This window comes from Siphateles boraxobius, unplaced genomic scaffold (assembly GCF_051911475.1).
Source record: "Siphateles boraxobius isolate OS27281-9 unplaced genomic scaffold, OSU_SipBor_1 26, whole genome shotgun sequence".
NCBI lineage: Eukaryota > Metazoa > Chordata > Actinopteri > Cypriniformes > Leuciscidae > Siphateles > Siphateles boraxobius.
Window position 1 is genome coordinate 17,542,501 of NW_027508876.1, and position 14,128 is coordinate 17,556,628.

Here is a 14,128-nt window from a genome sequence, read left to right on the forward strand (position 1 = left end):
GACATCCGCTTCACTCACACCATAAAATGAATCAATGAATGAACGGATGGGTTGTTTTTGTAGTGTGTTCATCATAGTATAATTAAATAGTCTGTATTACTGCTCACCTGGTTCACATTTTTGGCAGCATCCCCCATTGTGCTCGTACTCGTTCTGTTGGCAGCTTATGGCCAGTCCTGCCTGAAATGAAATGTTTAACAATAGTTAAACGAACATGATGGCTCTTGTATGATAAAATGCTTGTGATGTTCCTCATTTGTAATTCACTTTGCATAAAAACATTTGCTGAATGAAGTCACATCAACAGCAACAAAGATGACTACAACTAATATCATAGTAAGATATATGAATATGATAAGTTCACCCATGGGAGGTTTTTATGTTTACCATGAGAGAGAGGTAAATCAAAATACGAGTAAATTGTGTCAAAAGATCAGATCTGGTGTCATCGCAACAAATTAAAGAATAATTTGTTAAAATATTAATAATGCAATAATCAAAATATGTCTGTTTATTATTACATTTACACTACCTGTTAAAATAAATTAATTACACTATTAAATAAATAAATTAATACTTCCACACAAGGGATGTCTTTCAAAAACATGAAATAATCTTACCGGCTCCAAACTTACAATCTATATTTTAAGAATGGTAGTGTATTTTCTTTGCTGATATTTTCTTTCCATTCCAATATAAAACAAACAGCAATCTTCAATTTTCCGAGCTAGGTTTATAATAGCTTTTAACCAAAGGGTACAGACTTTCAGTCAACATAAAGTAATTTCCCGTCAAGTTTGATTTTAATTTTGAACTGTCCAATTATTGTACTATTGTGAAATGGGCTTTCTTGAAAAAAAAAAAAAATGATACAATGGCATTCAGGCATTTTGTATTGTGTCTCAAACATTCAAATACTTTTTTAGGGTCGCTGCATCTCTAGTCCGTTGGGTGATTTACACAGTAACTCAAAAACGACACAAAGTTTGGCATGTTGAAACATTGGCTCTCGGAATGAGAATCTTTAAGGCATAATGATCATTTGAGTGGTAAAAGCATCAGGGAATGAAAGAGAGTGGGGGAGTGTGTGTATGTGTATCTGTGTGTATGTGTATGTGTGGAGGGGGTGTATTGCCCAATTCGGAGGAAGAAAAAAACAAGAAGAAAAGAAAAAAAAACACCCACATCCCTCCAGATACCACAAAGGCATTCCACGGTTTAACAGCAGGGCAGAATTAAATGCAATCCTTTAATTCAGCGTAAATCTGAGAAAAAACGTCCGTAACTCATGTAAAAGACAATAAAAAAGAAAATAGTGCCAAGCTCAGCATACTGGGCTCTCGGTGAAGGTGGAAATGACTTGGCTGAAGTACTAAGTGTTTCTTAGGTAGAAATAATGCTCAAATTTAACTTTTTTGCACAGCACCGTAAAAAAAAAGAAAGAAAAAAAAAAGCTTTCAAATCAGCACCACTGGCAAAGCCTTAGTTTTCTGTATTCTAGCCAACATATACAATACATATTTTAAAATGCGAGAAATTGAAGAGAAATCATTTTTGTAGGGAACTATAGAAGAGGATTTATGAAATATAAATGCTCTCTTTATCTCTCTAAAACAAGGACTCTTAAAAAAAAAAAACAGAAGCAAAAATGTTCCTATGTGACCAGGATCAATGGATTTATCCATCATCAGACAAATCCATGGATATCATGGAAATTCATGGGGAAATAATCCTTATCAGATTTGTTGATGACAACAAGCTTTGGCAAAACAAGTGACTAGTGCAGTTCACTATAGCAAAAAATCAGGAAGGAAAACCCAAATTTATTCAAACGATGAAACAGGTTATGTCCTTTTACATAAAACTCAATATAAAACAATGATATTTACTCCTGCAGTATGTCTAATGAAAATCATGAAATGAAACATGAAACATGTAAACTTGAATAATCTCCTTCTTTTTTTTTAAGATGTTGATCATAGTTAAAGATGTTATTCTGAGGGTTTTTCTACCACTGCTGAAAAACCTAAAGGCCTTTTGATGGATGCATGTGAAAAAACACAGGAAACCAAAGGAATGTTTAGAGTTCATTTCTGAACCTACATTTGAATGTAAGGCTATACTCAGGCAACACAACATATTTTCATTGACTAAATATATAAGATCATGGTCAGTGACGCCCTGAAAAATTACATGTTTGAAAATATACACCGGACATGGATAAATCTTTTCTCACAAGGTCTCACCATTTTGAGCTGCATATGGCAAAAGCACTAGAGTTCACTACAGTTCTAATGATTCAGTTGCTTTCCTTTGCATTCATTCGGTTTATGAATGCAAAGGAAAAGATGACAATGAGGTAACAAACATAAAGCTATGCTGTGTTAGTGATACTAAAGTCAAATAATATAAAATCTAAAAAAATAGAAATAAAAAAACTGAATCTGAAGAAAATTATTCTCCCTATGGAAGGTTGAAAGAGGAAGCACCATTTCCAGAATTAAGTTCCCACATACTGACATTTTCTTTCATAACTACAACCTGGCAAACACAAGTTCAGGCCTGCGTGTGATGCAACAGAAAACATGTTAAAACTTTTGACCTAACAGAACATTAGACAACTAAGAAAGACAATTGAATGAATGAATGAATGAATGAATGAATGAATGAAAATGGGCTTTGACAAAATAATACGTATCAGAAAAATTTGCTCATTTCACAAACCAGAATACAGAAATATGTTACATAATTCCTATATTAGGGATTTTCCTAATGTTTACATGGGGAAAAAATTTCACTGCATCCTGTGGCCTAATTAAGTCAAAAAGGTTATATGTAAATGCAGTTTGGAGTTTTTCACAATTCCTGTGAATGTAATGATAATTTACATTTGATAAGCATCAAATTTATATTTGGCTGAAAAATCCAATGATTCACACTTATGGTTAAGAAGACCATCCAAAACAATGAAAAAAGCAGAATCCCAGAAATATTTACATGGAGTTCCCCTCAAAGTGCAAAGCAAGATTTCGAGGGAAAGTGCAGAAAAGCCGAAGTCTGCTCATGACAGGGAAGGAAAGAGTTTGGATGCGTCTCAAACCCAGTGAGTGGATAGTAGGGTACATTTTGGGGTATCGTGAACTAATTCCATAACATGCAGTCCTAAAAATGTCTAGTCTAGGTGTGTCTAGGTATGTCTTCAATTTTGAGACACAGACTGCTTAGTGATGGATATCCCAATATCCCTGTGAAAGATCAAGTTACATACTTAGGAATTGTAATTAATAAAGACCATAAAACAAGATGTTAACTAAATTTCAATCCTCTAATAATGAAAACCCAAAGGAAACTCAATTCTTGCCGAGAGACTTGTCGATAAGAGGAAGAATTCTACTCTCTAAAGCTGAAGGATTGTCGAGACTAACGTATGCAGCTCTCTCCTTGGAGAAACATAAAAAAAGGTTGATAGCATGTTAAATAATTTTTTTTGGAAAAATAAAACCCACTTCATTAGAAAATCAGTACTGATGAATTCGGTAAAACACTACCTTTACTACCTTTTACTACCTATTACCTGTCAAACTCTCTAATTATCATAAGCAGATGCTCTTGGCATGGTCCCTTACATACAAACACAGCTTTTCCCACACACAGATATTACTTATTGAACAATAAGGATATTCGCTACAAGAATAAATCGTTTTTTTTTTTTGAAAACTGGTTCAAAAACGACCTTCTTTTAGTTGGACAGCTTTTTGATTCACAGGGCAGACTTTACAACTATTTTGATTTTTTTACAGAAATATAAAATTCCTATAACTGCTAATGAATATGCTATTGTTTTCAATGCAATTCCCTCTGGAGTGTCTTTTCTGTTGCAAGGTTCTACATTTCCATGGCCATGTACTCTTTGAACCTAACTGACACAATGATCGGATATCTATGCTTTTCTGTAGAGCAACAAAAAAAAAAAATTTAAAATCAGAGCTCTCTTCCAGAAAGGGATAATGGCAACTCCTTATGTAATACCACACTGGAATAATATTGTAGAGAATTTACTGTGGGAAAAAGTATGGGCTTTGTCTCATAAGTATCTGCTTACCAATAAAATAAAATAAATAACATTTAAATTAGTTCACAAATGTTACCCAACCAAAGCCTTTCTTAGGAAATATAATTCAGACATTGAAGTGAATTGCTGTTTTTGTCACTCTCCTGAGGAAGATGTCATTCACTTGTTTTGACAATGTACCCACACAGATACATTTTGGTCAAGATTTGTTAATGTTTATCCAATCTTATAAGTGACTTTTATTTCTGTTTTAAATATGTTTTCTTTGGTTTGTTTGACTACTCAATAGAGAAAACAGAAAATATTACATAGTTAATTTGTGTTTCCTTCTAGCCAAATTTCACATAAACCTCTCTTTTCTCAATTCAAAAATGATCTATACAAATACATGGAAACTATCCAAAACTCTGTTAATCCCAAAGCTGTATCTCTATATGCATCATTTTTGTCCTCTTAAGATAAATACATTTCATTGTTCTTGTCTTTTTTTTTCATTTCTTCTTTTTTTTGTTACCCTGGCAACTTATTTGTGTCTGTGTATCTTTTTATCAACTCATTTCAGCGAAACGGTTCTTTCGAACAGTTCATTTAATGAACCGCTTAAAAACCAAAACGATTCATTAATTCTCTTGACATCATGTGGACTTCACTAATGTGTCCCAGTTTAGTTTGCTGCAGCGGTAATCTTAAATTAAACATAATTATATTAAACAATGTTAAAATATCCTACATCACTTACAAAAAAATGCATGAAAAAATCGTTTCGTGTGCGTGTTGATAAAACTGTCCGTCAATAAAGTGTAAAGTCACAAATATGAACACTGTGTTTTATTTGTAACATTTACGCCATTCGGCTAGACCTATTACTGTTCGCCCCCAAAAAACTTAGCATAGCTACTGTTCGCCCCGTCAAATCTTCACTCCAAGTGCTCTTGCATTACCGAATCTCGGCTCATTACGAACTAGGCATTTTCGAAAGCTTTTTTCTCGATTCAATGAGCAAATTTGAGTTGTTAACACAAGAATCGTGTGGGCCGATTCAGTCAGATCGAACGAAGCGATTAGACCGGATCTAAAGATTCACTACAAAGGTCCGACTCAAAAGAACAAGTCGTTCACGAATCTTACATAGCTAAATGTAGCTACACAAATTTTCCATTATAAAGAATGAAAAATAATCCCGAATCCCGTGCAATTAAAAAAATAAAGTTTGGTTCAGAGGAATCATTCGCAAAAACATACCTGCGTGCATAGAGCAAAGACGAAGTGTGTGATCCATCCTTGAAATATCCAACTAGCTGAAAAATTCACTCTCATTATTCTAAACTTTAAAACAGGACTCTGTAATCTCAGCTTCACTATTGTTGTATTGTCCACTGAGGATCAGCAGCAGACGTCTGTGCGCTCTGGGATGAAGGGATGAAGCTCCAGACTGCTGTAGTTCATTCCTAGAGAGCATGTCCCATGATGTTCACTCACTTACCCACGCCTCGACTGCTGCTCTCCCTGTGTTTCCACTGCACTACAGGCATGTGGAAGCTGCTCAGTTTCTTACACGCTCCTCCCAGTTTTCGTAATCAAAGTATTCCACATAGCCTATAAACGGGGTGACGTTCAGAACAACCAGACACACACGCCTGCACTTTATTTTACAGTACGTGCACTTACAGTGTACATATGAATGTACTGGGCAATTTAAGATAACTACATGGGTTAAGGTTAGTTTAGGGGTCGGTTCAGGGTTAGTATAGGTATTCTTTATTATTGCAATTGATAAGTAGCCTACATCATAATGGACGTGGGTAACAGTAGATACTGTTGCCTAAAATAAAGTGCTGCCACAATCATGATCTGTCATTATTGTTCAATTCTGTAACACTTTGGTGCAGTGACGATGAAATAAATTACTTTTGAAGTCATAAGGTAGCGTGAAAACCCCTTAAATCAAAAGTTTAAGATATCTATTTGCTAGTGAAGGCTATGTAACAGCTCAGTGCTGGAATACTGTAGGCTATCCTAATGGAATGCACTTGACTTGCCATTCCATTTCCAGTGTGGTAAGTGCACCTAAAATAATATCAGCCATGATTTCTGACATCTATTTCTAAATGTTAAAACGTGTTATGCAAAATGGGATTAAAAATAAAAAAATACAATGTAGTAGGGCCTATAGCATACGGCTGTTTAAAAATATGGTAGTATATACTGTGCAGTATTTGGTAAGCACGTATTCCATTTTGAACACACTATAAAAATGATATGATCAATAAGTTATGACAACATTGGGTTTTTACATTGCGAGCAATTTGCAACTTTTTTTTTATGCAAGATTCAACTAATTTTGAAGTCAGTTTAATGTAATTTAAGTAGAAATTACTTCTTTTTTTTACACTCATTTTGGATGTTTTAGGCAGAAACTTATAGTAAACAGATTTTCACTACACACTAAGCACTACACAGATTTTCATCCAATCAAATATTAGGTTGGCAGAACTCAAATGATGCACAGGAGTGTGATCATTTTACAATGTTTCAAGCTTATCCAGTCAGATTTTATAACCGTTTTATTAAAAAGTTGGTGTAAGTAAATAAATATTTAATTGGACCTATACTATTTTTAACACAAGCCATTTTTAGGCAACTTGTCTGTGCAAGGCTTCTGGTGTCGTTATTTGAGTTGTACAAACAGTTCTATATGCTGCTTGATACTGCAAAGTGCAAACTGGTATTTATATTATTGTAATTTAATATTAAAATCATAAATACACTGGTTTGCAGTGCAAACAAGCAGTTTGCCATTTACTGTTTAAGGGAAACTCCATATTTTGAGCATTAAATATGCTTTTTCTGCTTTTTCCATTAATTTCAGTAAATAAACCTTAATTTCCCTCAAGCTCATACTTGCTCATATTCAAGAGTAACCTAAATCCTGTTTCGGACAGCCTTGTAGAACATGTAACTGATAAGGAAACTGTGCACTTTTTCTCCAGATTGGTTTTGTGGTCCTGGACCAGAGAGTTCTTCAATTCTCAGAGGAAGCTAAATGATAAATGTTTTTAGATTAAACTTATGGTCCACTAGTGTGTGGTCTCTTTGAGCAGAAGGTCATTCTATTTAATGCTAAACTGTGAGTTGTTTGCCTGTAATTCTTATCTTGCTTAACTGTCAACTCATAATTGCTCACTTGGCATCTGTCTTAGAGGTTAAATGGGGCAGATACACGTAGCAATGCGTTCGGGACATAGGTGGGGTGTTTGAAACATTGCCAGAAGTTTCGCTAATTCACCATCCTCTCGCTTCCACAAAGCTGCCGTGACTGTACCTTTAAGCCCTCGCTGCCTGCTTTGAATAACCGTCATCAGTAAAGCTCAAGGGCATGTTTCGGCATCCATGCGCTCTCCTCCATGCACCGCAGCACCCTGCATGCAAATCAGGTGTACTTGGTGTCCTCAATTCCTGGAGACTTTTAAAAGCTGCTGTCAGGCAGTTGTAGAGATGTCATAATAGACCGATTGTTCTTGCATGAAAACAAAAACAACACCCAACCAACCCAACCTGATGTGAATATGTTATGATTTTTTAATTCAAATTCATTCTGATATTTTTAGGGGGCACACTCAAGAAAAGCCAGGGTGATGCATGATATCCTGATATTATAACGAAGGACATAAAAAGTACATTTTAAGAAATTAAATGCTTTATAAGAAAACTGTAAAAAGTAGGCTACTGTAGTTTGGTGTAATTTTTCATCATTTGTAAAAAATAAAAATAAAAAGCTTCACTGCTTTTTAAAATGTCAAAAACTTGCTTGCTAAATCAAAGTTGTGTGGTGCAACCAGTGCAAAGAACAGGAAATGACATCACTGAGAGGGCATCTGCTGACCCTTATGGCTGTCAAGGTCAATAATTTATATTTTAAGAGACTATGGAATCCATTTCCACAACATATGAACAAACGTCATATTTTGGTTAATCACAATAATTATGACAAACTCACAAATATTACATAAAAATGTCAAAACTATGATATAATCATAATTATGAGAAGTCAAAATTGACAAATGGAAAAGTTAAGTTATAATTGATGTAAAAGGACAAAATTAGACACCAAGTCAAAATTATGAGAAAAATATATGACAAAAGTAGAAAGTATACGATCTATTAATTTGCTGAAATTATAAAATCCTACTCATAATTATGAAAAAGGTCAATTATGAAACAACTTTGTCATAATTTTGTCTTCTCATTATAATTTCAACTTGCATGTAATAAGGACGTCATATAATTGTACTTTTATCAATTGATTTTTTCTCATAGTGCAAATGTTATGAAACTGCTCCAAGATTCAAAAGTTAAGGATCCAAAAGCAGTATTTATTAAAAGGGTAATCCACATCCATGCAAAAGGTCATACACAAATAAACAATCCAAAACATGACTGAGATAAGGGCAGATGTAAACTGGGAAATCCAAAAGGCCAGGCAGAGAATTAAAAAAAACAAGACACAGGAAAACCAGAATACAAGGCTCAGTGATGCAGTACCAACAACAGACATTCAAGATCTAGCAGTAACTGATGTTGGGGACCACCATGGCTTCATGTGCGACGTTCATAACGACCCGGAACTCTGGTGGGGCAGCCATCTTGTGAGGAAACCACAAGACTGGCAGGCACAGAAAAAACAGGGACAGTGACCATTAAAACTGGGCATGCTGGTGACTGTGATGGGCCAAGCACTGTGGCCATCAACAGAGCTTCCATGGGCAATACCTAGGAAGTCCTGAATGTGGTCCTCGATCGAGCGTGTTCCCTGACGAAGGCGGACAAAACGCACTCCTGGATCCATAACTGGAGAGATCTTCTGTTATGAAACTGATCTTGGACACAAAGTTTGAGGATCCAAAAGCAGTATTTATTAAAAGGGTAATCCACATGCATGCAAAGGTCATACACAAATAAGCAATCCAAACAATGACTGAGATAAGGGCAAAGGTAAACTGGGAAATCCAAAAGACTAGGCTGAGAATGAAAGAAAGGAAAAACAAAACAAACAAAACAAGACCTGGGAAAACCAGAATACATGGCTCAAGGATGCAGTACCAAAAGACATGCAAAATCTAGCAGTGATTGATAGACCAGGCTTTATATAGGATGGCTAATGAGAAACAGCTGAAAACAATAATGGAAGATGAGTCCGGGGGAAAGGATGATGGGAAATGAAGTCTTTTATGGAATGGGAAAAGTCATTGATGCAGTGCCCCCTGGTGACTTTCAAGGGCACTCCAGCTAGTGATCGTGACAGTAAACTTTATCATCGTCTTTTTAAATCTCAGAATTACTTATCTTATAAATTCCATAATTTATGCCATAATCATGATTTACCAATGCATGATTCTTTTCCTTATGTGGCAAAAATGGGCTTCCATATATTTGTCATTGAGCCATGTTGTCTGGTTAAACCAGACACAGGCCAGTCTGCCATGTCTACCAGCAAATAAATACAAAATTAATCCTCCCACCTGTAAATTATATATTTGATTCCCCCACAAATATGCATGCGTTTTTAAGTTTTAGGAGAGGAACCCAGGCTGAACCTGGCACTTTCCAAAACCCTTCGCTTTATAGTTTGCCATCAAAGTGGTCGCATATTGGCCAGAACTCAAAGCTTTTTAGTTCCCATTTGCAGTCTTGTTATGCACTCAGTCAACAGCACAACAGGAATAAAAACACGGAGAGGCGGAATGTTCCCGTGGTTTTAGGCAGCCACTCTCTCCGGGTTTGGAAATGTTCCTGACGTCTGACTCACAATGCTCTTCAACTCTTGCCCTGCTCTCATGAGTAACTTATCCCTGCTGATGAAATTTCCATATACTACTGTACATCAGCTCCAAATCATGCGGTCACCTCGTGCTAACTAAAATATTTTATGCAAATACCAGCTTTGTTTTCTTTTTACTATGAGTTGAAAGAGAAGAAAAGTTATACCTGTGATAAGGTTAAGGGTAAACAAAAAAAGTTAAAGATTAAAATTAATATGCAAATTTCGTTTTCATTCAGTCAATAAATGATTCCAACACAAAGGCTTCTGAAGAAATCTGTAGAAGTATTTTCTCCCGCCAACTGCTGACCATGTGATCAAGAGGCCCTTGAACTTTGGAACCTTTATTCCAAATGTGGAGGAAAACAAGCCCACGTCTTTGTAGTTTACGTTTTTTTTGGTTGGTTTTCAAGGCCATGCGTTTATTGTAGTAACACCTGTCGAAGTTTAAAATATGCGGCTCATTAGGGACATGCTGTGTATAAACTGATATGAACCTCTTGAGTCAGATAACATGAGGAACAAACAATGTGCTACTGATTTGCTGTATCAGAAGTACTTAAGTGCAGATTTATTATGATTGTTGTCAAGCCAGATGTCTGATGAAAGTAAAGAATCATCTAAAAGACAATCTTAAAGAGTTCAAGAGACAACACACAGAATCAGAACTACATAAGTACACAAGTGGTCTTCGCTTTTTATTTATTTTATGACACGAATGTTCAAATATACATGATATTGGGTACTGTTCTCTCAATTCACTGTATTTTACAGTTGTTTACTGTTGGAGCATATCCAAAATACGAGAAACAAATCCCCGGACAATTTTACACACTTATAGAAAATTTTCTCCAGAGACACAGCAACACATAAAAGTCAAGACGAGGAAGGAATCATTGTTTTGATTTCATAAAGTTCACATTGTCAAAAACAAAAACAAATGTAGTGATGTAAATAAGCCTCTGAAAAAAAAAAAAAAGGAAAACATTGAAACATGAGTGCAAATTTCTTTGGAGGCTGGAATAAATTTAAGACATAAATATGTTAAAAATATAGCCTATCAAATCAAAGACGAACAAAAGAAAGGCAGACGATTGACTTCAAGTAGGAGATCCCAGAAAGTGGAGGATCATGGGAAACACCCAAGCAGCTCTCATTTCTTCCTCTGGAAAACATTAGCCAGCATGGCACCGGAGGTGGTCAGCTGACCCATCTTACTTAGAAACTTGGTCTTCGCATCTTCGCCCACCAGACTCGCTGCAATAGAGATGGACCTGAAAGGGGACAGCACAGCATTCGAGGGTTAGAACGTCCTACCGGGTGCTGAGAGTGACAAACTCGCACGGATGATACTCAGACACACTGGCCACCCAGCATTTGAGTGTTACACTGTGTCCTAACCAGATAAGGTATCTTTTCTATTTTAATCAGAGTTTTTGTCCTAACCAGCCATGATGGCTAATGCTACGAGTGACAGGGAATTCTAATGTAAAAACGTTTTCTATTTCTTTGACTTTGCTGCTGGAACAACATATAAAGTATGACAATACTTTAATACTCAGGTACTGTTTATGTGCTTTATTTAAGGTTAAAAGAATTTATTGTGATTTTGAAAATCCTTTTGGTTGACCTATATAGCCATTCTAAAAGCGACAAGTGGTAATTCAGCTCAGATCTTGAAAATAAATAAAAGAAAACAAGAATGTTCAAACTGTGAACTCAATGTGATCAAACAAGTGTATTCTATGACAATGATTGTTCTTCAGTCACTCAGTACATATTATTAAAGGGATAGTTCACCCAAAAATGAAAATTACTCATCATCGTGTCGTTCCAAACCCATAAGACTTTTGTTCATCTTCGGAACACAAATGAAGATCTCTTTGGGGAAATCTTAGTGCTTTCTGTCGTTCTGTTGACAGCTACGCAACTACCACTTTGACACTTCAAAAAGTTCATAAAGAGATTAAAAACTAATCCATTTGAATTGGGCGGTTTAGTCCAAACTTTCTGAAGAGACTCGATCGCTTTATATGATGAACAGATTGAATTTAGGCTTTTCTTCACACACTTTTATTCGGTCTATGGAGGAGCAGAAAGCTCTCATATTTCATCAAAAAGATGAACGAAAGTCTTATGGGTTTGAAACGACATGAGGCGGGAATAATTAATGACAGAATTTAACTTTTTAGGACCGGTATATAGTGCAACACTAGTGTGGACAAGCACACATTGCTTGTCGCTGGAATCGTATCGCGTCACGTCTGGTTAGGACACAGTGTTACATGGAAATGTACAATAGACTTGGTAAGTCTATTGGCGATTCATTTGTGATTATACAGCTCAAACGGTCAATTTCATTTATCTCTTAATTCTACTATTCATTTGCATCCTCACTCTCTGCATGGCATTTGTCATATATTACAATACAGTATGTCCGTAAAAATAAGATTTATTACAATGTATTATAAATGTATAAAATATCATGCTTCCTTGTAATTATTTAATTCAAAACATGACTTGATTATACACAGAAGTTGCTTTTGAAAGAAAGCTCTTATGTACACCAAAGCTGCATTGATTTTATTTAAAAATATAGTAACCGTAATATTGTGAAATAATATTATTTTAAAACAACTATTTTCAATTTTAAAATGTATTTTTTCCTGTCATCAAAGCTGAATTGTCAGCATCATTACTCCAGTTTTCAGTGTCACATGATCCTTCAGAAATCATTCTAATATGCTGATTTGGTGCTCAAGAAACATTTCTTATTATTATTAATGTTGAAAACAGTTTGTTGTGCTGCTTAATATTTTTTGTGTATTTACTTTTCAGGATTAATTGAAGAATTTCTTTTGCTTTTTTTATTTGTGATATAACCGTTACAACCTTTGGTCGATCAGGTGTGAACAAAAATGTTCAAGGTCATGCAATTGCAAGATGAGACATAAATATTGTTGATAAATAGAATATTTTAACACCATCTCTGTTTTATGATCATACCCGAACGTGAATACCCCCCCCCCCCATAAAACAAAAAAATTCCATAAAACAAACACTTTATGTACTAATAAGGATCACTGCTATATAACCAACATGTTTTGTTCTCCAAAACATACTAAATATATTTCTCTCACCCAACTAACTAAATATAAAAGATCCTGGATAACTCATGGCAGAACAAACCTACACCATTTGTAAGAGACCGATTCAACTGATGTATCATGAATTGTCGTGACAGTCACAATGACAGACTTCACTACGTTTATGAAGTTCAAACATTTATAAATATCTCACAGAGGCATGGAACAAAACCACTGGAAGCGTTGCTAAGACGGCACTGTGAAATTAAGACAAGTGCTGTTTATCATCAAGCCACATCTTTAAGTTCAAGCTTTTAAAGACTGCCACACGTGTTTGCATGCTTCATGTTGGAAGCCCAGTTAAAAGAGTCCTTAGCAAGCAAAAATCTGACTGCATATACACTCTCACGTCTTCACTACATCTAGAGTCATTCAACTCTTCAAACTTGTACACTTAAGCAAATAAAAATCCATTCTCTGCATATTGTTTGACCATTTGTGACCCTGGTCCACAAAACTGGTCACATGTGTCAATTTATTTAAATTGAGATTTATACATCATCTAAAAGTTTAATAAATAAGCTTTCCATTGATGCATGGTTTGTTAGGATAGGCTGATATTAGACAACATTTGGCCGAGATATGACTATTTGAAAATCTGGAATCTGAGGATGCAAAAAAATCGAAACATTGAGAAAATCGCCTTTAAAGTTTTCCATTTATGTTTGCGACTGTGCAGCATTCACTCACAAATATAAATGTTTGATATATTTCTGTTAGGAAATTTACTAAATATCTTCATGGCATAAAAGAAAAATCGATAATTTTGACCCATACAAAGTATAGTTGGCTTTTGCCACAAATATACCCGTGCTACTTGTGACTGGTTTTGTGATCCAGGGTCACATTCGTATAAGAAAAAAGCAGAAATTGCAGTGGCAAAATGAGATAAATAAGTGTATGAGTGAATTCAGATGCTTAAAGTGTAATACGAAGCAGCCTCCGGATTTGCAATAATCATGTGGCTAAGCCTGATGGGAACTATCCTAGCAGCGGAGAGACTGAGTCAAAACCAAGCTATTAAGGAAATTAGCATGCGAAAAGCCTTCCTGAGTAGACGATTGAGTAGGTGTACTTGAGAAGTGTTGTAAA

At 35.4% G+C, this 14,128-nt stretch overlaps 2 protein-coding genes and 1 long non-coding RNA gene across 30 annotated transcripts in view; all 3 read right to left on the reverse strand.

Moving 5' to 3' along the window:
* tnfrsf11a (tumor necrosis factor receptor superfamily, member 11a, NFKB activator) overlaps positions 1–5,606 on the reverse strand; it is a 15,515-nt gene extending 9,909 nt beyond the window's left edge. The window contains exons 1-2 of one of the 2 annotated variants that reach the window (XM_077244541.1): positions 5,315–5,606; positions 108–180 (exon numbers count right to left, since the gene is read on the reverse strand). In XM_077244541.1, the coding sequence (XP_077100656.1) occupies positions 108–180; positions 5,315–5,389 (148 nt within the window). In that variant the 5' untranslated portion in view covers positions 5,390–5,606. The remainder of the gene's footprint in view (positions 1–107; positions 181–5,314) is intronic. The other variant, XM_077244542.1, reaches the window with a different exon arrangement.
* Positions 5,607–8,453: 2,847 nt separating this feature from the next.
* On the reverse strand, positions 8,454–9,333 carry LOC143751491 (uncharacterized). Its single transcript, XR_013207250.1, has 3 exons — positions 9,135–9,333; positions 8,843–8,944; positions 8,454–8,715 (listed from the first exon to the last, which is right to left on the reverse strand). It is a non-coding gene; the product is annotated as an uncharacterized LOC143751491 (long non-coding RNA).
* A 1,242-nt stretch (positions 9,334–10,575) lies between these two features.
* relch (RAB11 binding and LisH domain, coiled-coil and HEAT repeat containing) overlaps positions 10,576–14,128 on the reverse strand; it is a 48,605-nt gene continuing 45,052 nt past the window's right edge. For all 27 annotated transcript variants that reach the window (XR_013207300.1, XR_013207299.1, XR_013207298.1 and 24 more), the window contains one exon: positions 10,576–11,164. Coding sequence is in view for 22 of the 27 variants with exons in the window: in XM_077244564.1 (XP_077100679.1) it covers positions 11,044–11,164 (121 nt within the window). In the remaining 5 variants the exon portion in view is untranslated. The remainder of the gene's footprint in view (positions 11,165–14,128) is intronic.